The sequence below is a fragment of the Natator depressus genome, chromosome 10 (genome assembly GCF_965152275.1).
Source record: "Natator depressus isolate rNatDep1 chromosome 10, rNatDep2.hap1, whole genome shotgun sequence".
Classification (NCBI taxonomy): Eukaryota; Metazoa; Chordata; order Testudines; family Cheloniidae; genus Natator; species Natator depressus.
In genome coordinates this window covers 7,447,719-7,472,788 of record NC_134243.1, presented here as the reverse complement: position 1 = coordinate 7,472,788, position 25,070 = coordinate 7,447,719, and the positions used below count along the sequence as shown (strand labels likewise).

The 25,070-nt window shown below is 42.6% G+C and overlaps 1 protein-coding gene across 3 annotated transcripts in view; it reads right to left on the bottom strand.

Moving 5' to 3' along the window:
- Positions 1-25,070, bottom strand: part of TOM1L2 (target of myb1 like 2 membrane trafficking protein) — a 62,264-nt gene that overhangs the window by 22,831 nt on the left and 14,363 nt on the right. For all 3 annotated transcript variants that reach the window (XM_074965086.1, XM_074965087.1, XM_074965088.1), the window contains exons 2-8: positions 14,793-14,877; positions 13,954-14,032; positions 11,675-11,824; positions 7,296-7,430; positions 6,000-6,158; positions 3,877-3,993; positions 1,052-1,185 (exon numbers count right to left, since the gene is read on the bottom strand). In XM_074965086.1, coding sequence (XP_074821187.1) covers positions 1,052-1,185; positions 3,877-3,993; positions 6,000-6,158; positions 7,296-7,430; positions 11,675-11,824; positions 13,954-14,032; positions 14,793-14,877 — 859 coding nt within the window. The remainder of the gene's footprint in view (positions 1-1,051; positions 1,186-3,876; positions 3,994-5,999; positions 6,159-7,295; positions 7,431-11,674; positions 11,825-13,953; positions 14,033-14,792; positions 14,878-25,070) is intronic.

Sequence of the window (25,070 nt, the reverse complement as noted above, 5' to 3'; positions counted from 1 at the left end):
TTATGTCATCAGTGGCATCAGAAATCAACATCTGGAATTCTGAACTCTGAGTAATGGAGGTAAAGGAGGAAGAGGATAAACTGGTTTCTACATGCTTGAAATATTCAAACCTACGCAGTGACTCTGCAATTTATTTGCATTTTTCAAACATTTTTTTTTAACTGTGCAGCTGCCCTTTAGGTGTAAAACGCAATAATAAGCTTAACCCCATTCAGTGAGATTCGAGATGGAGAAAAATGTTTCAAGTTTCACCATTTTACGGGTAATCGGTCTCATTCTGAGCCTTAAGCAGAGACATTTACACTTCGCTACTTGTAAAATCCTGCTCACAGGTGTTGAATTGTCCCAATTCATAGCATGAGGAACAATTCTAGTTTGGAAATTGTGAAGAGTCTGGTGCAAAAGACTAGGTGAAATGGATTGGGGGATACGGATTTTTTGCATCAATGTGCAGTTTTTCTGTGACAGCACAAAACCACACAGCTAGAGTCTAATTTATTTTTAAAAAGCTTTTTTTATAAACAAGGCTTGTGTTATCAGTAGGGGAGACAAGCAACCTTTTTTAATAGGTTTGCCTCCTGCACCAATCATTCAGGGAAAGATTAAACTTTCCCAAGAGTGCTACATTTAGTAGGATATGTAATGTAACAGCAATCAGTCTCCTAATTTTAAAACACATTTCTGGTTCTGAATTTAAAAAGGTAGGAGCCCAGCATTTATTTGCAACTTTTACAACCCAGTGCTTTGAGAAGTCATAGCTACATTCAAATCAGTTCTCTTTTTTGCAATTCTAAAAGAAACCAAAACTCAGTGGCTATGAAAAAAATCTCAGCATCTTTTAAAACCAGAATCTGTAAGCCTTCTTGGGGACACGGATGAATTTAAGGCCAATCACAATGGAGAACATATGAATTCTTCATACCAGTTTCTTGGTCCAGTTCCTCCAATTTGCTTTGCATTTCAACTTATTGGTTGCTTAATAATTTGTCCTGCATTTCTGAGGAAACCCAAAATGTGGGAGTAAATAGGACTACTGGAAAAGGTGTCCCACCTCTCATATCTGAGGAAGACGTTATTTAAATCATCATTCACATGCAGCAGTTCCTCCGTGACTTCTTCATTGGACACTCGGGAGATAAGTTCCACAATTCTCTGTTGCATAGCTCTACAGGTTCGGTTCAGTTCCTAAGGAAATAAATTGTACACACATGTATTACAATAACCAGTGAAGAACAAGTATATTTGCTTGGGCTCTGTTTTCAGCCACATGCATCACTGGCTCAGCATTCTCAATCAGATGAGAAGCACCAACACAGTGTGGATTACGGAAGATTAAATGCCACCCAAGAGAACACACATTTCAGAAGGACCATGGCCTAAAACCTTGAGGGCCTATTTATGATTCTGTGTCTAGTTCTTCTTTAATCATAAATACATGGCAAAGATTTTTAAAAAATTAAATACCTATGGATTATTTTCATAAATATTTTTGAGAGTAAGCATACTACAGCCAGGGCCTCCCAGAATGGACACACCCAGGTTTTCTGCCTAGCAGCACAAAGCACCAAAGGTATTGTCCTGTCGGGCTTAGGAGCATGGGAAAGTGATCACTGGTATTTGCCGCTGGTTTGGCTAGACACAGTGAAAAAGAAACACCCCAGCAGCTGGGAAAGTGGAGGCACACAGCACAAAGCGTGACCATGTATTATGGAAACAAATACAAACTACACACATTGCAGAACTAAACGCTAAAACATTCTGGATAGTCGTATTACACAACACCAAATAGTAGAGTCTCACCGTGGTCAGCGTGTCCACTGATAAGATGTAACCCAGGGCATTGAGTGATTAAGGAGAGAACCTTAAAGGCTAGACTGCATAGAGGTGTGCACTGTAGAAGTCTTTCACCCCAAGGAATATGGGTTCAAGTTTGCCTTAGTTAGGTGATCCGCTTTCTCTGCCATCACCAATTAATGGGTATATTCTTTCACCTCTGGCAGTCTCAGAGGGCACAGGGTTGCAATTGTATGGACCAGAGGTTAAAACTGACATGTCAGGAGAGCTGCCTGATGCCACTGGCGAGACCCCAGTTTTACTCCAATGAGAATAAGCTTTTCAACCAAATCATGTTCCGCCTCTTCTCCCACCCTTCCCCAGAGAGGAAATTCAGCACTAAAGAAGGATGACTTGTTGGTACATAACCTTTGGGATGAAAGCAAAACGTGTTTGTTTTCTTTGCTTGCTCTGACATTCTAAGCTCTGGATAAATTTCACTTCATGCAATCCAGCTGCCTTAACAGCTTGAGGAATATGTTCTCCAATGTCAGTTTTGATCCCAATCACTTTAGAAGCAGATTGTGACATTTCAGAGGTTTGCTTGCTGCCATAGTGGATAGGGCTGACAGTCCCTATCTATTCTGCTCAGTCTTGGCTCTTAGGCAGGCTGTTTACATTTAATTGTGGAGGAGAATGTCAGGAACTATTTAAGAAGCACGACGATATAAAACCTCAAAGCAAGAAGTCCTTCACATATAAGTATCCAGCTCACACCTTTCCATCTTTAAAGTCAAAAATAGTCTCTCTCCTCGGTGACCCAGATTTAGGCTGCATCAGCTGGAGAGAACCAGTCTGAATAAAGAATCACTACTGTCACACTTCACTGTGTGATCATTTCTCTAACCTCAGAGCTAGACTGGCATTACACTGGGTCAGGATTTTCGTGCTTGTTTATAAATATAAACAAATGGTTCTGTGCTGTTTTGGTCTGCCACATTGTCCTGGAAGCTGCTTTTGTTTTGATCAATCCAATCCAAAAGGCTTAGTAGCTGAAAGGCTCTTTATCTATTGTAAAGTCTCTCATCAGCTGCCATGATGGCTTCGAGACAACACACTGCTGCTGCATTGGAGAGACCAGGTTGTGGACCAATTTCAAACTCTGGTGCATCACAGAAAGCAATTCCCTGCCTTGCTCCCATTGTGCCACGCTGGGGGGGCACATCCTCCACTGGCCCAGTGATGAGACGATAGCCTACTTTGGAAGAGAAGGCAAGTAACGAACAGGGACAGAAGCTGGAAAGTCAGCTCATCACTTTCTCAGGGCAGAGACCTTGTCTACTTCAGCATTCCTGTTGCTGAATGGCTACCTGCCTGCCCGCAACTGAGTGTACTGCCCCAGTAGCACCCTCAGCCATTGCTGGCTTGGGGAACAAGACATGAAGCCTGGGAGATGAACTTAGTCCCATTAAGGCTGGCTCATCTGGAATACTGCTGATTCAATGTATTCATAGATTTTATTGCCAGAAGGGCCATTATGATCATCTAGTCTGACCTGCACAGCACAAGCCAGAGAACAACGAACAGTATCCTACATCAAGCCCATAACTTCTGGCTGAGCTAGAGTACCTTTAAGAAAGGGACATCCAGTCTGGATTTAAAGATTTCAAGTGACGAAGAATTGACAGTATCCCTTGGTAAAATTTAATCCATCCTGGAACAGAGAATAGGTTTGTGCTCTGTCAGGATTTGGGGTCTTTTTGCCATTATAAAGATGATCCTAAGTGTTTGCTGAAGTACAGATTGCCTTGGCCTTCCTCCAATTTCAATTCTTTCTTCAGGTTCCATACCACAGCATTAGCGAAAGATTAAGGAGCAAGCAAAGTTCACAGAACAGGACTGAAGTTGCCTTGAGGGTTTCATCACATACCTCAATTGCACAACAGCATCCAAAAAGCATGACTATTGCCCAGTTAAGGAGTCCAGACACAAGCACACTTCCAATACAGAACCAGACAAACCAAGAAACTGAAGTGGAGTGTAGGAAAAGGAAACCCCATCATGCCAGGCTCCAGGAACAGATTTGCTGGAAAACACACTTACCTGTAGCAACTCAAGGTCCGATGAATCCTCCTGTCCAGGAACCATTTCTGTTAACATTTCAGACATCACGTTTGTGTTCCCACGAACAATATCCAGTTCACTACGCAGCCGGGCAATCTATTTTTGGGGAGGAGGGAAAGCAAGGATCATATTACCTTTCAGTGTTAAGCAGAACATTTTTAAGTACTGGCTCTGCAACTCCCCTGCTTCTGCGATTTGACTTGGGAACAGTAAATCTGATGCTTGTCATTGGAGATCACAGAGAGGCTACTACATCTCATCATAAAGAAGATAGATTACTCTAGATAAGTAACATTTCAGATCGGTGATGAAGAAAGAAGCTATGAAGGACATGGCAGAATTCGATTTTTGTTTTCTCTAATTTCAACAATTAATATTCAGTTTTATTTTTAAGACTTTTTTTTTTATTTTTAACAATTTTAAGTTTTACAGTTGTTCGAAATTAAGGGGTGGTAGCGTTGGGATTAGGGCTGCACCGACAACTGGGTTGCAGATGGCTCCCTGTGCTGCCGAAAGGCTGGTGACATTGAATCACAGGGCACAAGGTGTGGGGAAGGCTGTGGTCCTGGTTGGGCAGCGCAGTCACTGCCAGCTAGAGCTACAAGGATGACAAGGAGTTCCTGGCTGTAGGGGAGGCATTCCTGTTGCTGAATAGCTTCTGCCTGGGGATGGAGCCATTCAGCAGCAAGGCTGCCTCCGCAGTGGCAGAGGACAACTCCTCCTTGCCGTCTTGGCCAGGAGGTCTCTGCTCCTCCAGGCCAGGACAGCAGACTTCCCTGCACCTTGCACCTGCAGAGTCTGGGTTCATCGGCCCTGTGGCAGTGCAGGGAGCCCTCTGCAGCTCTGCTGTCAGGGTCCTGCTCCCTCACTCCCATGACAGCAGGACTGCAGAGAGCTCCCTGTGTTGCTGCAGGGCTGGGACACCCTCTCCCTGCAAGCACACCAACTGTTACCAATTGATTTTTTTTCTGTCGATTTCAGTGTCAGCTGAAATCGACGTTTACTGACCTTTGTGGATTGAAATCAAATCCTGCCAAGCTTAGTTATTCATCACCATGACAAAGCCAGCTGTGCTAACACTCAGATGGAAACATGGAAGTAAACAAGAAGAGCAGCTAAATTAAACAGAATTATGCTATAAAACGTTACCCTCTTCTCTCAAAATGGATATGGATGAGGGGAAAAGGAGACATGACCTCTGGATCAGGGCGTTTCCACTTTGGATTTGCATTCATTGCATCTCATAGGAAGGATGGGCCAATGGTTAGGGTGCTAGCTTGGGACTTGAGAGCCCCAAATTCAGTTCCCAGTTCTGGCACAGACTCCCTCTGTGACCTTGTTCAAGTTATTTAGTCTCTCTGTGCCTCAGTTCCCCACCCATGAGTTGGGAACAGTAAGACATACCTACCACACAGGGGCTGGGAGGATGGATACATTAAAAGACTGAGATGCTCAGATACTACAGTAATCGATACTGTGTGTATCCAAGACAGATACAGCTGTACGAAAATTGCAGCCCACCATTTTGTTGTGGAAACCACAACTTTTAATACCTTTTAAAACCTTTTACAGCTGCTGCAAATTTGAGTGATGCTACGATCCCCTGAACCAGGTTGCAAAGCCACTCATCACTGTAGGCCTGCCCTCCCTTCCCGCCATGGCAGAAGGATGGCTAGGCGTAATTTGAGCAAGCGGTGTCGCAATCGGTTGGACAGGGTCACACCACCACTCAAATTCGGCCCACTCCACTCACCGTCATGCTTGCCTTCGAGAACCAAGCAGGACACATGATGTCTCTTCTGTGCTGCTGCCCTGCTTTGGAAGGCAGGCTTCATGCCTTGAACTGCAACTTTAACCAATTGTGGCCACAACTTTTGAACAACAAAAATCACAATTTTCTTACAGCCTTAAAGGCAGATTGATTTCACAATCCACAACAGGAGAAATGGTCACTAGACAAAACCAGGTCTCGGTTGCAACTGAAACTTACCTTCAGAAAAATTAAAATAGATGACTATGATGACAGCTCAGTAGGCTGATTTACTGAGCTAAGAGCCTTACTCATCTATTCACTTGAAATAACCAGAATTCTATCCCAGTACCTGTTCAGAATTGGCAGTGATGGGACCAGTCACATTCAGAGGTGGGGCCTGAGGAGCTGAATATGTTGTTGGAGATGGGGATGAATAGGAACTCGTGCTCGTCTTTTGCTGGGACTGGGACACATGCATATTTGCTGCTGGATCTACTTCAGGAACACTCTGTTACATCAGAAAAAGAAAGGGTTCAAATGCTGAATGCTAACAGTGCTTGGTTTGCATCCATCCTAAGGCAATATGCCCAAGTACAGACCATAGCTCCACCTTCAGGAAAAGGTCAATTTTTGTTATGGAATACAAGCTGACATATCGGAGCATAAATGTGGAATAGCATTGACAAGCTATGTTCATCTCTTCTATCCCAATCCATAACTTTTAGTTCCAGTTTTCCTCCACAAGAAAGGCAAGAAAGAAAATAAAAACAAGGGTCAGAGAGTGAAAGAAATGTAGCCTAGAAATGAAGTCACATTTTACAAAATCATTTGCTACACACACATTGCAGGTAATTTATTTTGCTGTCACAACCTAAGTGCATTTTCTGTTTTTCTGTGTATTTAAATTTGCAGCTATATTATTGCATTGCCATATAGTTTCACAGTGAACAGTCTGAATATTTGTGATCAGTAAGTTTACTTTTCAACAGTAATAGCCGAGTCGAGTTTGTAAGCCCTGACTTTCCAAGGTACTGAGTACCTGCAGCTCACACAAAGTCAACGGGAGCTGTGGTTGCTTAGCACCTTTGAAAGTGGGGGACATCTACTGGTTTCTTGTGATGTCCCCCAAGAGTTGTGTAAAGCAAAATAAAAAGTACACAAAATGCAGAACACTGGCTTGCGTACTAAGCAACCTTTGAAAGTCAGGCCTTCTTTGTTCATCTGCACAAGATTCATTGAAGGCAGTTCCACCATATCATCAACAGAAACAATTGTCCTCTCTGGGGGAGAGATAATTAACTCAACAATAGATCCTGCCCGGGCTGGTGCTGAGCAGATTAGTTATGTTTGTGTGGCAGTTTGGTGATAGATCACAATATTCAGTACAGAACAAGTGTATAAAACTCCTTCAGACTCATTCTGTTCTTGAGCTGATGTTTGTCTCAAGGGGATGCCAGTAGTTTATCAACCTGTCAACGCAGTTCCCTTATTCTTTTCCACTCCCTTTTACTATTACGAAGGCCATCCAGGTTTGAGAAAGTTTGGGGCAACTTTAATAAATCAACAGCTGAGAAAAAGAGCAGAAGTTAGAAGAATAGTATCCAATTATTCATATGGCCCTGGAAAATCCTTCACTGCAGCTTACCCTCTGTGGTGTGTGTATTGGAGACAAAGCATCAAGATCTGCCATAGGAAACTCTATCCCTTTCCTTTTGAGTTCTTCATAAATATGCACTACTCCAGTTAGATCAGGGCTACTTCGAAATGCATCTGCCCAAGCCTGGAAAACAACATACAGGATTATTCATAAGACTTCCATATGATCTGCAAGTTCCCTTCTACCTCTTCTATCACACGACTCGGATCCAAACCAGAAACGCATTCATGCATTTCAGGCTCAAAGGAGACTTTCAATATTAGAGCTGATCTGAAAGATTCTGGGTTTCTACCCAGATGGTCAAGCATCAAACAGAAAATAAATGGGGATTCACAGTGTCCCACATAACAATTACATAGGCAGAAGTGGGTAATTCACTCATTTAGTTATATTTGGTGGTACATTGATATCTGCCCTCATACTTAATTCTAGCCCTGCAATAAACTTTGAGACAGAAGCAATTTAAGTAAAATTCCTAAGAAATGTAATAAAAGATGTTTCACAATAAAGGCAAAGGAAAATGTAAGTGCACACACAAAGATCTCTTAGGTCATATTCCAAAAGACCATACTTTCATTAAAAGTTTGGTCCACATGGCTTTTCACGTGAAAGAAGTCACATGGAAGGTAAAGTATTACTGTTAAATTAGAGAGCTATTCAGAGAAATGTGGGTAAGATTGGAATAAGTTCTCCACGAATGCTCACCATGTAATCATATTCTGAAAAAAATACTTTGACTATTTTCACCCAAAAAAAGTTTTCAGCCATCATTTCAATCAAGGATAAAACAGATTAAGTATTTTACTTACACTCTTACTCTGCTCACTTCTAGGAAATTGTATTTAGTATCCTATATACCTCGGGAAGAATCCATCATTTCTTGGGGGCTAACAGTTCTGCTTCCCAGTACTGTTACAGTAAATTAATTGCATTGATTGTTCAGAAGCAATAGGAGTTCCATCAATCCCATTTCAGCAGGAGAAACTATCTCCAATTGAGAAGAGCCATTCAGGTTTGAAAGGTCAGTTTCAAAGAAGCTTCCTTAATTACAACAGAAGCATCCTTGTTGCAGAAGTAACTAATCTTGTACTGTCCTGATGTTTGTAATTTACATGAGCAGCAGTTTAAACCCATTTCTATAGAATAGCACTTTCCACTCTGCCTTTCTATTGGCCGTTAACTAATAGAGTGAAACTGAAGTGGTCCCAGGTGAGCTCTGTTTAGCCATTGCACAGAATGACTCACGTTCTGAGTACCACCCCAGGGGCACCTCATTGCTGTACAGAGCTGTTACTGTGGTTTGGTTCCCCAGGAAGAGAGACAATTGCACCCATGCTTCACTGGCTTCCTCTAGCTATTTCTGCATCCAATTCAAAATCAGTGAGCTCACATCACCCTAGATCTGTGGCTTCCTACTCTTCTACCTGCTAATCTGGCCTCTCCTCTGCCACTCTCCACCTCTACAGAAAGGAGACACACTCATCTGTGCTGTTCTGGCTGTGTGGATCTCCCTCCCCATTGAATCATCTCCAGTCTTTAAATCTTGCCTTTTGATTTGAGGGTTTTTTTTTTTTTTTTTTGAGGGGTCCAGCTTTCACCTGGACAGTGCCACGGCTGGGCAGAAGGAACTTCGGTTCACCCCACATCCAAATAGCTGAACCACTGAACTCCTATTTCCAAAAGTTGCAGTGTGGCATAGTGCAGGCCCTAACCCTGCTAGATTTGAACTTGTGAGCACCTGATCCAGGCAAGAGCCATATTCTATAAAAGCATTTCCAAAACACAGTTTTAATTGACACTATATGAACAAATTAAAAAAGTTGTGAAATCTGTTGGTTGACGAAAGAGGCCATACTACATGACCTACTTGTTATGGTCAACTTAGTCAGTACAACATTATTTGTATTACTGTAGCACCTAGAGCATCCAGGTGAGCTATTTCCAGCACTGACAGGGATAGTTAATGTAATACTGGTTGTATTATTAATGACATTGTAGAAAGCACTGAGAAGAACTCATCTGGAATACTGTATACAGTTCTGGTCACACATGTTCAAGAAAAATGGATTCAGACTAACATCTTCAGAGAGGGTCTGGGAGGATGATTAGGGGGAACAGAAAGCCAATTTTATTAGCGGAGACTAAAACAGCTTGGCTTGTTTAGCCTTGCAAAATGAGGCTGACAAATACATCAGGGAGTAAACACCAGGGAGGGAGAAGAGCTATTTAAGCTAAAGAACAATGCTGGCACAAGAACAAATGGGTATAAACCTGGCCATGAATAAAGTTAGGCTAGAAATTAGAAGAAGGTTTCCAACCATCAGAGGAGGGAGGCTCTGGAACAGCTTCCAAACAGCAGCAGGGGGCACAAACTACCTAACTAGTTTTAAGATGGAGACACAAAGCCACCATCCCGCAGCAATCCACACTCAGGAAAGACACAGGAGTATAACAGCGAGGGTTGCTTCAAGAGATGTTTGCACAGCACATTCCCATACTTCTATCTTATGCTATTAGTCCTCACTTGTATAGGCATTAAAATTCCCTATTATTAAATCATAAGTCTACAGAAGAGGGGAAGTGTGGGCCATTAAAACGCTATAATACAGTGGAGCTGGGAAGAGACAGCAACCCCTTGGATCAGAGAACAAGAAGAGCAGAGTCTTAAAGCTGAGGAAAGCTGGATGAGGTGCAGGATATTCCATGTTTGTGTGCCCCCATCAGGGAGCTGAGAAGTACTTCTGTAGTCCCTTTCTCTGAATTATCAGACAATCTAGAAAACAAAGTCACTCACCACCTCTGACAAAACAAAGACGTTCTCAGAGGAGCCAACCGCAGGCAACTCTTCACAATTTCCATTCTGTTTATGCCAAAAGGCATTTTGGATTCGAAACCAATGAAGGCTTTTAACCCCACCGCACTAGATCTAGTCAGATATAAATATATGTAACTATACAGAGCAATGACTCTGGCTTCACGGTAATGTTGCAACCACTGTTCCACTCTAGTTCTATTAATGGGTGGAAACGACGTGGATCTGGGTATCAAGTTAGCCAGCATCCTAAAAAACCACTGTAGAAGCCTTAGTAAGGAAATAAACACACTTTGGTGTTAAGACGTTTCTATTAATAGCACATAATACAGATTATTGTACTGTGACCTCACCCATCGGCTTTCTCACCGAAGGGAGGGGACGTCTGAAGGTTCACTTGGACTAAGAGGAGCCTCTTTTAAACAGTTCTATTAAAGTTGCATTATTTATGGAAGAAGCAGTGGGTTGGAAGGGAGGGCGAAGGGGCTCCTGAAGCTCCTACGCAGTCCACTCCTAAGTCTTCCACCCAGTTTATTTCCTGTTTTAAAAAAATATATCTTATTTAGTAAGTGTTAGTGGCTTCATTTATGTTCCTGTATATGCTTTAAATATGTACCACCTGTGTGCCCAAGAAACAACTGGAAATTCAGTAGACCATTTCCCTGCTCAAATTAAAAATATGTTTTGAAAACTGCATTATGTGCCTGTAAACCTATTCCCACCAAGAACCAACTCAGGACCTTTATATAGTTTTTAATATACAGAGTTTTTAACTGTCTGGTGTTTGCAATAGCCTAGTAGAAGCTTGCAAATTAAGCTTCCTATGACTGTCAAGTTTCCTCCAGCACCAATGTTTCTTCATGCAATTCTAATGGGACATGAAATTAGCATGACTTTGTTTACCTTTTTGTGCAGCATACAAGTAAGTGGCAGATGTGCACTTCTGACCTTTACCACTTTGGGCAAGGAGCTGACAGTTCAGGAAATGGTATGAAAGTAAACTGCTGCTGCAGAGCAAGCAGAGGAAATGAGATCTTTTGATGAATGTTACTTATAGAAGTACAAAGGGCTTATTAAAGATGGAAAAGTAGTCCCATTTTCAGACAGGGAAATGGAGCAGAGAGAGATTAAGAGATTGATCTTGCACTATTTAAAAAAATAATCAACAGGAGTTTTCCCATTTATTTCACTGAGAGCAGAATGTGCTGCTAAAACGACTTATCTAACCTCATACAGTGAGTCAATTAGGGTTGGTAACAGAATATAGGTCACCAACTTCTAGGTCGCCCGTCTAACTAGTAGATGTGCTGCCTTTAAAAAAAACACTCATTACCAAAGTGATGACTTTAAAGAATCCTGTGTATTCAGAATTGAGAAGGCATTTTTTCCCTAGGTAAGTTCTGCCCCTAAACTTCATATATTAGTGTCCCCAATTTTATTGTGGGTTTGACATTATACATTTAACACTAACACCATGCTCAGCACTATACAGTGCTCAGAGAGACAGCCCCTATCTCAGAGATGGCGTACAGAATTGAAGAGCTGACTTGCATACCTGAATCAGGGCTAGTACTTTATCCTGTACAATGGTGGGAGGATTGTTCTTGGGCGAGATGATTTTCACCAGAACACCATCTATGAAGTCTCGGTTTGCCACTAGGACATGGAAGCGATGGCCACAGTTTTTCACGCAGGTCTCCAATACCTACACAAGAAACACAAAGAACCTCTGATGGAACAAAGCTTGATCACGTCCACAACAGGAAGAGTCCTCCTGGTACAAAGTGTCAGCATTGGGGGGGGAGAGGGAGGAAGGAGAGGGGAAGAGGAGGCTTAGTACCCTATTCTTGCTTCTTTCCCCTGCGCACCATCCCCAGTATACCTACAGAGCTTCCTCCTCTACATACAACCCTAGGAATTCATTTATATGTTCAGTTACCTTTACCAGGAACCATGCAAACCAGTCAACTGGTTAATAGCCAAAGTGTAGCAATTTTCCTTTAGATGTACCCTGAAGTTTAATCGGATCAAACATGTAGCCCTTTCTCATTATAATTTTCACTAGTAATTTTGGACCTTTGCTTTTGGACATTAGTCAGTGAGGGGGTAATCCAGCTGATGAGACAATATCACTAGAAATAATGCCTTGGGCACCAAAAGATGCTGACAAAATGTGATTTATATTAAAGTCTTCTCCTTTCTTGATACCTTTTGTCTTGTGATAAAATAAATCTCTATTATTAACACGCCAGAGACTTTTGTGATCCAACTTTTGTTATTGTCAAGGTGAAGAAATAGAGTTTCTGCCACTTTCACTGAAGTTTGCTCACTTATGCTGTTTGTACACCAAATTTCAGCACATAGGTTGTTGCAACAAGAACATGTCAAATGGATATCCTGTCACAGGGTCAGGTTTAGAGACACCCATTTTCCATGCTCCTGAAATGTGATTGAACCAGGACACCCCAATTTACAATCCATGTTATAGAGTTTTACATGGGTATTATGCCAAATTATCTTAAATCCTTCAAAACACACTGCTTTTGAATTCTTTGACAGGCTATATCCACATTTCCCCCATAACTCAGCTGGAGTCACTCTCACTTATACATTCAATTACCACGAAACAGCAGCTATTGACTGTTTTCTGTGAAGAACATGATGTACATGGAGAGAAATACAACACACAGCTTTTACATATAACCATGGCTAATAACGGCCATGACCCCACAGCCGAGGAGCTTCTGCTCCTAGTGATGTCCTCACACCTGACGACATAGGCATTGAGGCCTGCAAGTCCAGATTTCAGCCTCTTTTCAAGACAATGTATAATTCCATATCCACATTAAGATGGACACAGCAGTCTCATTTTACTCCTTGGGACACTAGCACCTTATTTTAATTCTCTCCAAGAAACCCCTTAACTGGCAGCTATCTTAATGACAACCCAGGACTTTGAGTCAAAGCCAGATAGGTAAAGAATGAAAAAGAATTTAGAACGGTCATCTTCATACAAGTGACAACCACCTCACAGGTCAGTACAACTGGCAACCATCTATCCTAAGGAGGGAGCAGCATGGGATATAGCAAGGGAGGACTAAAGCGTGCTGGCAGGGTGCAGGGGAAACATGCAGATCACCTACCTACAACATATGCCTTGATCTAGTCAATAGTATTTGTCCCTTACATTCAGGAAGTGCAAGTTTCACCCACCAAAACACATTCTGATCTGCCATGTCACCCATTAGGCCCTTTTCAACCAATAGCCTTGCTGACATGATCAGCAGGAAAGGTCACTGCCAAATTACCTCACGCTCTAGTGGGGCTGTGCAAATGCACAATGTAGTAATTTATGCTGATCTAGTTTAGGCTTCCTGTTTCTGATGTACTTAAACTAATAGTAAAAATTTTTTGTGTGCCCTTGGCTAGTTGCTCTCCAAATTCTTTCTTGGCCTGCCTTATACTTTTATACTTGACTTGCCAGAGTTTATGCTGCTTTCTGTTTTCCCTCACTGGGATTGGACTTCCAATTTTTAAAGGATACCATTTTGCCTCTGTCTGTTTTGCTCCGCTATTTAGTGACAGTGGCTTTTTGGGGGGGAAGGGAGTGTCTTCTTACTGCTTTTTTTTTTCATTTGGGGAATACATTTAATTTGAGCCTCTATTATGGTGTTTTTAAATAGTCTCCATGCAATTTTCAGACATTTCACCCTTGTGACTGTTCCTTTTAATTGCCATTTAACTAGCATCCTCATTTTTGTGTAGTTCCCCTTTCTGAAGGTAAACGATACTGTGGTAGCTTTCTTTGGCACTTTCCCAGCTCACCCCACTCACCGTTAGAGCCAGCATCACCTCTCTGTAATTTCTGTTTCCATTCAGCCTCTTCTTCAGTGCTCGGATAGCATCCTTTGGACTGAAGGAGAAACAAACATATCATTTTCACTCCTCAGAAGGTGGGAACATCGGTGTTCCCTAACCCTTTCTGACAGGGCAGGAGCACTTGCGTTCACTTTAGATAAGCCAGCTATGATCACTGAAAGCTCAGCATGTGAATGCAGATATAAGGGCGATGTATGAATGAGACAGCAGACAGCCACTCGGGAAGAGGCCAAAGGCATAACACCATTGAGAACAGGCCTGCTGTGTAGCCTGAGTGCTGAAGTGGCAGAGGATACCAGAGAGGTCCTTCTCTTCAAATGTTAGGATCTGGTAGCAACGCAGCATTTGGAGGCTTGGAAGTTACAAGCACGTCTCCTAAAAATATAGGCTCAATAATCCCTATTGTAGCACATTTAGTATGTGCTTTTTGGATACACCCAGGAATTAGATATTGCACCATGAAAATCTAGTGCTGTCATTTTGGTGCTGGGCCAACATAGAGCTCTGCTAATGAATCTCAATCCTGACATGCCACATCCCATGTTATTCTAACCTTCCAACTCTCCTGAGCAGAGGTCTTACAATAGCAAGTGCCACGAGATGTGCTGGTTGTCTGAAGTGGATCAGTGTCAGTTTGGGATGAGGAGACGAACAACTCATTTGCTACCTAAAAATGGGATTTAATCTGAGGACACCTGTGCATTATTAGCCCACTGCACCACCTAGCATGCTGAAGAACAAAGATCAGTGTCAGCAAACGTGTGAACCACCCAAGTTATCTATAATGCACATACCCTTCTTCTGTCTCGTTGATAATGTCGCAGATCTCCATGTTAAGTGTCCAATCCTCACTCTGCAAGGAGCCATCAGTCGCCTTTTCTGTGAAGCCAACACAAAAATCTGTCACCTCTCCATGATTAAGTTACTATAGTCCATCTTATCTTCAATTTTGTACACAAGTTAAGCACTCCCCAAATCAGGAAGGGACAAATTTTCCTGTTGACTCTGGACATCATCATACCGTTTTTCCTAATTTAGAGACCAATCTAAAAGCTTCCAGAATAAAAATTAATCCTGTGGGCTCGATTACTCAATATCCACGGACCACAGAAGGGCTGTCAGTTAATTCCTGCTCTATCTTCTTAGCTAACACCCTAATTTAGCTCTGATATTTTGATGGGAGAAGGGGTTAATCATTCAAAGTTCTAATTTACTATATTTGAACACCTCTATCAACCCTCCCTATTTTTGTGGAGTCAGAATTCGTATTTCTCTTTTCATGGGGAAGACCTGGCTCCTTTTTGTACACTAAGGGTTTTCCCCTTGCTTGTTTTTTACCTTAGAAGTGTCAAATGCAAAATTCCTGCCTTCCCTATTTTGCGGAAAGTGTCTCTTGGAGGACCCAGAGATGTAGTTTGGGAGTGCACGCAGACCTTAACGGAAGGGGTGGTAGTGTTGAATCTTTAACAAGAGGAGTTTTCTTCCATCTGTTTGTTAGATGTTTGAGTTAAATATGCTTACAAACAAAAAGGGCTCTCAGCTGTCTGGATAAACATCACTTTCCCTCCTCAATTAATCAGGTTTTACTTCAGATCCCTTGTCATCTGAAATTACAGACCTACTACTAGCTTCCCATTCTTCCAGGAAAACAGGGTAAACAAGACCTGAATTTTTAACATAAAAAAAAAAAACCAGGCCAAAACAAAAAACCCAACCAATCAACAAAAAGTACAACACACAAACAAAACTTTCCTAAATAAATCTTTCAGACATAGATTATACATTATAAAGCAGCAAGAACAGCAGAAGTGCAGTTTCCTTTGTTCCCTTTGTAGTCATCTTGAATTATTTATATCAAATTCCCCAAATCAAACCCATTTGTCTCAAAGGAAAAAATTGCCTGAACAGGGTGGATTCACTTTTAGAAGACTGAACCAGTTCTATAATTCTGCCTTGTGCTTCCTGAACCAGAAAGCTGCATCTGTGGTAACACTGTTCCCAAAAAAATTCCTACCATTGAGACAAGGATACAGCTCCCCTGGCAGCAGTAACTGTGGCAATGTTAGCACAGACCAAGTGCCAGCTCAGAGCAAGGGCCACATAACACTGTGCTTAAAATGCCAGCAACCAGTATTCCCACCACTGCAGTTCCACCAACGGTAGCAACTTGAAAAAAGAGACTGGCATAGACTGGCATGACATAGGGAGAGGGATAGCTCAGTGGTTTGAGCATTGGCCTGCTAAACCCAGGGTTGTGAGTTCAATCCTTGAGGGGGCCATTTAGGGATCTGGGCCAAAAATTGGGGATTGGTCCTGCTTTGAGCAGGGGGTTGGACTAGATGACCTCCTGAGGTCCCTTCCGACCCTGATATTCTATGATTCTGTGGCCAAAGTTAGAAGCGCTGAAGAGAGGTTCGTTCAATCCCAGAGTGGGAGGAACATAGGGAAAGTGAGATCATTCCATTTCTCAACAGTGACAGTTTCAGTCTCATAAGGAGTGTTGAAAGGCACTCAAAGGATCTCTGTGCGGGTCCAACAGGTCCAAGGAGGAATAGAAAAAAAACAAAACAGCCATAGCGCCATCTTTGTATGGGACACAGATTCGGAAAAGTCAGTCAACCTTATCTCATGGTACAGTTCAAAGTAGCACAAAATCTATTCACATACGAAGTACTCCCATTCCCAGCAATTCAACGAGGGAGTTCAGAGACGACAACCTACTGTGTTTTGACCAATAGTAGCATTCTTTAAGATTTCAAGGTGCTTTCTATTCACTGAAGTTTAATACTGTTCTTCAAACAAACCAGATGCATACTTGTGAGACTTCTTTCCAGCAGCTTAACCCCTTTGCTGCACTTCACAAAGCATCACAGCAGCAAATCTGGGTCGCACCCCCGAAACAGACAAAGGATTAGGGACGACAAAAATAACTTGTATTCTGTTTTTCTCCAAGGAAAGATGAGCAAACAAATTAGTTTCTAATTTTTTCTGGAATCAGTATCCCTCAGGAAGGCTTTTTTAAATAATTACAACTCTGTGTCAGTGTGTGTGTGAGAGAGAGAGAAAGAGAGACAGACAGACCAGAAGCCCTGAATCACATATTATGCCAAGTAAATATCCAAACTGTAAAATAAAAGTATAGTCAGCGTCAGTAACCAAACATTTAAAGGGGCACAACATTATCCATTTTCTCCAGCTTGGCCACAAAAAAAACAACAAGAGAACGAACAAACAAACAAACACATAAATCAAATTGTTGGTGGCCCTAACTGAATGGCCAACCTCTCTGCTACCTCCAATAACATCACCCAACAAGTGGAGACAGCGCTGCACTAAATGGAGAAAGAGTTTCAAAAGATTTCACGATTCTCAGGTCACAGAGCCGTGTCACATGGAGATTTTGCCAAAATAAACCATGGCCAAATATTTATCACAAGATCAAGGAATGAACTGGCTGCTGGCATTGCCATGTGCAGGGTTAGCATTTTCCCAGATGATTTCTGAAGAGAAGTCAAGCCTTTGAGTGAGTCACATAGTATGAAAGCGGACCCAGGACAGGGACTGAGCAAGAGCTATGGGGAACATAATTTTCTTTTGCACATTTTTGGATTTTCTTTACAAAAAATGTCAAGGGCCCATACTTAGAAACACGCCATATGTAAGGCATACTATTTTCTCCAGTGGCACTGTGCTAGTATGTTCCTGCTGTTTCAGTGATCATTCTTCCCCTCAGAGCATGGAGAAGAGGCTGTGACTTTCTGACTGTGAGTGTTGAGATTCTGATTTTAAATACAAATCGCTTCAAAAGCAGCACACGTTTCATGGACAAGAGGACTTAACAGTTGTGAAAGCACTTCCCTTGATTACGTTAACGCTGCGTGTACACCAAAACTGAAACAAACAGCCATGTTCACAAGTAGCTCCAACAATGCAAGGATAGATTCCAGCTCCCCAAGAAACACATCAGAACAGTGCTATTAGTATAAATGAGGGGTCATGCAGCATGCTTCTCCGAGTAAGAGAATCCCCATCCTGTGCCTGGGAAACGGCAGAACTAGCAACACTAGAAACATTTTTAAATGCTGGAAAAAAGGATAGGTGCCAACCATGCATCTCCCTGAGACTCCCTCTCAAACTGGACAGGAAACAGTTGGCTGATAATACTGACAGGGTCAAACTGTTTCCAACACCTAGTGCAGGTGCCAGAATCCTGGAAGAATGGCACATTTCCCTTATGTAGGGGCACCTAATGCATTAGAAAAGCATCAACTCCCCTACTGCCCACAACAGGTCCGAGGCACATGTCAATTAGCATTAGTTTACACAAGGACTTGGAGACACAGTCAGCACAATTCTGGGAGAGTGCAGGGCATCTTAATTCAGATACCCACCCTAGACAAGACAAAGTAAGCAGGCAGAAGAAAAGTGAATAATTTCTGGGACACTTTTATTGGGCAACATACAAACAACACCTTGTACTAACTTAAGTCTCTCGTTCCCAGGGCCAGGGATGGGAAAGAATAATACTTTGCACTTCTATAGCACCTTTCATTTAAGGCGCTCAGGGCTGTTGAATATTAAATCTCAGAGAAGTCCAGACACAGGACATAGCCAGAAATTCTGGAGTTCTAATTCCAGTCTGCCACTGACATCTTGGGGAAATGGAGGCAAAGGGGTTAAGCAGTTTGCCCATCTGTAAAATGACAGTTAATACCATCCTACCTCAGTGGGTTGTTAGCACTTTTACAGAAATTTATCACCTATGTGCTGCCCATTTTACAGCACTCAGATAAGGTGCTGCTCAACTAAGAATGCCTCCTGTGCATCAATCTTCATGGACAGCATCTACCAGGCAAGCCTATGCCCACTGTCTAAAGTATGACCCGGATGAGGTCACCATAAGGAAATGAAGCTAGACATAGAATCATGAAATGTAGGAAAGGAAGGGACCTCCATAGGTCATCCATTCCAGTCCCCTGCATTGAGGCAGGACTGATTATTATCTAGACCATCCCAGACAGGTGATTGTCTAACCTGTTAAACCTCCAATGATGTAGATTCCACAGCCTTCCTAGGTAATTTGTTCCAGTGCCTAACTACCCTGATAGTTAGAAGTTTTTCCTAACGTCTAACCCAGCGGTTCTCAAACTGTGGGCTGTGACCCCAAAGTGGGTCATGACCCTGTTTTAATGGGGTCTCCAGAGCTGGAGTTAGACTGGCTGGGACACAGGGCTAAAGCTGAAGCCTGAGCCCCAATGCCGAAACCTGAGCCCCACCACCTGGGGCTCAGGCTTAGGCTTCAGGCCCCCTGACCAGGGATGAAGCCCTTGGGCTTTGGCCACCCAGCCTGGGATGGTGGGGCTCAGGCTTTGGCCCCCCCACCTGGGATGGCAGGGCTTGGGCGGGCTCACACTTTGGTTCCCGTCTCCCCCTCCCCCCAGGTCATGAGTAGTAATTTTTGTTGTCGGAAGGGGGTTGCAGTGCAATGAAGTTTGAGAACTCCTGGTCTAACCTAAATCTCCCTTGCTGCAATTTAGGCCCGTTGCTTCTTGTCCCATCCTTCATGGTTAAGGAGAACAATTTATCACCCTCCTCTTTATGACAACCATTTATGTACTTGAAGACTTCTGTCCCCCCTCAGTCTTCTCTTTTCCAGACTAAACAAAACCAAATTTTTCAATCTTCAGTCATAAGTCATGTTTTCTAGACCTTTAATCATTTTTGTTGCTCTCCTCTGCACTTTCTCCAATTTATCCCCATCTTTCCTGAAGTATGGTGCCCAGAACTGGTCACAATACTCCAGTTGAGGCCTTTTAAGTGCTGAGTAGAGTGGAAGAATCACTTCTTGTCTCTTGCTTTCAACACTCCTGCTAATACATCCCAGAATGATGTTCATTTCTGGGGGGGGGGGGGGGGGGGGGAGGCGGCACAACAGTATTCCATTGTTGACTCATTTAGTTTGTGACCCACTATAACTCCCTGGTCCTTTTCTGCAGTATTCTTTCCCAGGCAGTCACTTCCCACTTTTTGTATTTGTGCAATTGATTATTCCTTCTTAAGAAATAGTGCCCAGAAACTGCATAGGAACAGGCTATGTAGGAGAGGTAGAAAGTGCTCTTTTATTTTAATTAAATGCAAGACACAACAGCTGCTTGCCCTCAGGAGGAGCATTCATTTCAAGCTCTGCTCAGTAGCATCCTAACAAATGAAAGCTGACATGGAGTGCACAAACGGTCAGCTACTACACAATCCTCTCATACTCGGTCCTTAGTACTTTTGTTTTAAAGCTACATTTCAGTGCAGATTAAAGGTACTGGCTGGAGAGCCCTGGAGACAGGACAGATACAGCACAAGCAACAGCAGTGCAAGCTTCCCTCTCCCTGCTCTAACAATGCACCTTAACCCTGACTTGGGAGGTCTCCACTGATGAATACGAGGGTAGTTCAATCTCCATACTCAATCTGACCTCTCTGTTGCATCTGTTAATAATGATGCCAGCTGCCACTGTATGTTTTTTGATGAACACTTTCAACAAGATCTGAACTGAGAAGACTGGTTTCAGATAAGAACTGTATTTAATACATGTACCATATGCATGTTTCTAGATTGGAGAATTAAGTGCTCGTCTTAGGAAGCACTACGGAAACTTGCCCTAGCTGAATGGTGACAGCATGCAGTAAACAAGGCAACAGGCTGACGTGGGGCTATGTCTACACTGAAAAAAAAAAGCGTGCTCATACCGTGGGTTAAAATAGCAGTGAAGACTCAGACTCGGATACTTTAAGGTCAGAAGCAACGTGGCCTTTAACTCAGTTAGCCACTAGAGTCCAAACCCAGGTTCCCCTGTAGGCTTTAACTTGAGCTGCTAACCCGAGTTAAAAGCTGATTTATGTCTTCACTGCTATTTTCACCCATCTTAGCCAACCCCAGTTAAGAACACACCTTCATTTGCAGTGAAGACATTCACTAGGATAGAGCTCTCTGAACACTGCGCCCTTTCCTTCAATCAGTTAGTCTGTCTACAAGTATCAAGCAGCAAGAGTCATTGTGCTGCACAACACACTTGGAAGACGCAAGTGGAAATGCCAGTATTGGGCAAAGGTAGCAAGTTATTGCTCAAGGACATTTAAGTCCTGCCTTGTTTACAAATTAACACGAAAGAGAAAGGGACACTGGTGTTTATGTAGGTGTGGTCTCCCGTCTGAATACTAAACATTCTGCTATGCAGATCTACGTTCTGACAACAGCTGGATAAGCCCTTGGTGTGAAAAATCCATGGATTTCTTTGTACATGGATAATCTCACCATCCCAAACTAACAAATGAGCCAAGAGGTTTATTCCAAAGAGCAACTCCTGGGTGCACACAAGATAAACGCATATAGGTGTACCTTGTTCCAGAAATGAAAAATCAAAGAAATTCTTATTTCAAATCAAGCCCAGGTCCCCAGTGAATCAAGTTTCCTACCCCCTTTTGGCTTTCAAATGGTATAAAGCATTGATTTCTACCCTTGGTAGTTCACAAGGTAGCAGGTCTCAAAACTCTCTAGTCTACAGTGGTCGTAGATATAGCAGTGCTTTAATGAAATGATCCAAGACTGATTTTAGCAAATTAAACTTTTGAGCAGTTTGATTTTCACTCCCTGTCATTACAGCAGTCATCATGGTTAAAACTAGCTACAATATTGGCAGGCTCCTCTTCATACCTTCTCCTAACTCACCTTAACCCTGACTGGTCACACCCCTACTCAGTTCAGTTCTTATAAGCAAAGGCTGTCAAGTTGGGGCCAGTTGTGATGGTTTTATAGCATACACAGAGATCTTTCAAGGACTACGAGTCTTCTGAACGGAGTGTAGAATTACGCAAGTTACCCCACAAGTGGAGATACACTGCTGAATCAGAGGATTTGTTCTTCTTAATTGTTGTTCTTAACCTCTGAGTATAGGACAAGCAACAATGGGCTTAAATTGCAGCAAGGGCAGTTTAGGTTGGACATTAGGAAAAACTTCCTGTCAGGGTGGTTAAGCACTGGAATAAATTGCCTAGGGAGGTCGTGGAACCTCCATCATTGGGGATCTTTAAGAGCAGGCTGGACAAACACCTGTGACAGACGGTCTAGATAATACTTAGTCCTGCCTTGAGTGCAGAGGACTGGACTAGATAACCTCTCAAGGTCCCTTCCAGTTCTACAATTTGACATCATGAGGCTCAGCACATTTGAGTTCATGCCCCGGTTAGCTCAGGACATGGTCCTATTCAAAGCACCTAGATGGGAAACTAGGATGCCAGGGCTAAGAAACAAATTGTTCTATTGCATCTTCAATCTTGCCTCTTCCATGCTTATTATTTTTTAAAGTCAAACTATTAGATCTCCCTGCAGCTGATGTGAATTTCTGATCAAAGTGCTGCTATTAAAACTGAATACGAACCACCATTCCGCAGTCAGAGAGCAATTCTGAGGGTGTCTTTAAGTCAGTCATTCAGAAAGGAGGTCAGTTTCTTTGCAAAACAAAGGCCAACATTTTCCACTCTGCCACCTTGCTTACTTCGTTCTCTCTTTGCTCTCCCTGTTCTAAGACTGCTGAGCTTGGCTCGGCTCTCCAAAGAAAATGGATCAGCCCAAAAAACATGATTTGGATTGGACTGCTGCAGCCTGCCTACTGTCACCCTACATCATGTTTTAGCTACGCTTGGGTTGAAAGCTATTTGGGGCAGGCCGACTGTCTTGTCCCCAGGGCACCATGCATTCTGTCATTCTGAATTAATAATCAGTTTGTACTGAACCCACAGACTTACTAAACACCAAAATAGCCAAAGAATGGGCACGTGCTCAAGACTCAAACGTAACAATATTTAGCCCACATGCCAAGTTTGAAAGAAGTCTGTTAAAATTATTTAGGAACAGTCATTTCACCAATGAACAGTCTGATTCTCTTTTTGAAGACTACTCACCATTGGCACTAGACTGTGATTACAAATAAACAGTGCATTGCTACAAACAATGCTCTGCTACTGTGTCTCTTAAGAGGACCTCAAGATGCTTTACGAACAGTTGTTTCAACATCCCTGTGATACAGGTACAGTATATAAAGCGTACTGTTTAACTACTACTGAAATCCAGCCACTTCTGGAGCAGAACACAGCACTTGTTTAACAGTAGACAGGACAAGAAGCAAAGCCTACATATCCACGCCAAAGAGGATCAGTATACAAATTAAATTACATAATTAACTTAATTAAACTTAACATTTATATAGAACTAAGAATGCCTTGTGCCTATTGAAATTGGGATCCTAATATAGACAAGGGGAAGAATAAAATAGACATACTTACATGTCAGAATAAGGTCTCTTTAATCAGCCTGACCTGGCTTAGCTTATGAGATCCCATAAGGATCACAGCATGTTTGCAGGTGTATAAAACGCTGACTAACCTGGGAGTATGAACTCATATAGGCTGGGCTCCAACAAGGCAATCTTGGACTGTGATGAAAAGTGAGCCCTTGGCAGCCAGATCTCGTTCAAACTGTAAAGATGTGCGTTTTAAGAAAGCCACTTTTATGTAAAATCCCGCCTGTGTACATAGACTCCTCTCACCAACACAGAGTCAGAATAGGAGAGGTGAACAGCTGCCTTCAAAAGGGGTCAATGATCTCCGCACCTGATGAGCAGGTAGGCATCCCTGTCAATTAACACACCCTTACTGGGAATCAAGGTAGAAAAAGCAGGGAGAAAGATACAGACCAGGGGGTAGCAAACCAGGCATTTGTGACTGCTAGTCTTGATCAAAACTCATCTCAGAATGAACTCATATCATGCCCTGAAATGCCCATTTGGTACAAAACTTGAAACTGCTGTTTCATGCTCTGCACTGTCTCCCCAACCAAGGCAGAACCTAGTTTAAGGTTTCTGGACCAGTTTCACAGAGGGCTCTGAATACTATCTACCACTACTCTTCCTTCATGACCATGACCTCCCATGACAGCTATCTTCCACCAGAACAATAAAAGTGTTGAGAAATAGGGCTCATGAGCGTGGGAGACAGCACTGTCACAGGAGCTGGACGTAGACACAGCAACTCTGTCACATGAAATAAGAATGACCAGAGTCCTCACCCCTTTCAGCAGCGAATGCAAAACTCTTTTCCCCACATGGCAAACAAAACCCCTATCAATTAAGCTCTCCCTCCAACAGGCAGAGGAAGAGAGATATTGGTGGGAGCCATACAGCTTCCTATAGAGGTACCTATAAATAGGTACCAGAGAGCTTGGAGAGTGAAGAACCTGGATTTAAACGTGGGTTCCAGGATTAATACCACACACACCTCAAGCCACCAACAATCCAGTTTTATGAATAAACTTAAAGCTGATGTTCTTAAGGAATGTTGAAATTTGAGGCTAGGCACACCAAATGGGTAATTAAAAACAAGTTTTTCTGGTGTGGCTTGATGGTTTAAATGCACTGCCCCAAGGGGTAAAGTGGAGTCTGTGCCCCAAGCAGAGCAATACGCTTCCAGGCCAGGAAGAGCATCCTTACTCAGTCTTCTCACTGCAGCTTCCCATCAGCTTGAAATTACTGCTGGCGAGGTCATGCTTCGCTGAGGGTGGGATGCAGTGTGTGTATGGGCACCTGTCCGTAGTTCATGCTAGGGACAAGCAGGAGGCCATAGCTTTTTTTTTTTTTTTTTTTTTTAAACATTTGAAATCTAGTGGATTTTCACTCATTTCAGAAAATAAAAAGCTTCCCTTGCCTCCGTGCTGTATCCTCATTAAAGCTAAGGCACTGACCCAAGTACTGTAAATAGCTGTCCTTCAGAACTAGGTCAAGTGAAAATGTTTCCTTGCCACATCAAGCCACTTTCAAAAATCCAGAGGCATTTATCTGAACTAGGAACTTTAAAAGCAGCCTATATTGCACTAATATGCTACATTAGCTCTTTCAGTGATGACCTCTGCAAAATTCCTACCTCACCATGACTCTGAAGTACTGCAAGTGTTGTGCACTTTTCCAACAGAGTCTGTTACTTCGGAATTGGCTAGTGAGTTCCAGCTCATGTCAGAAGTCAGTGCAGATG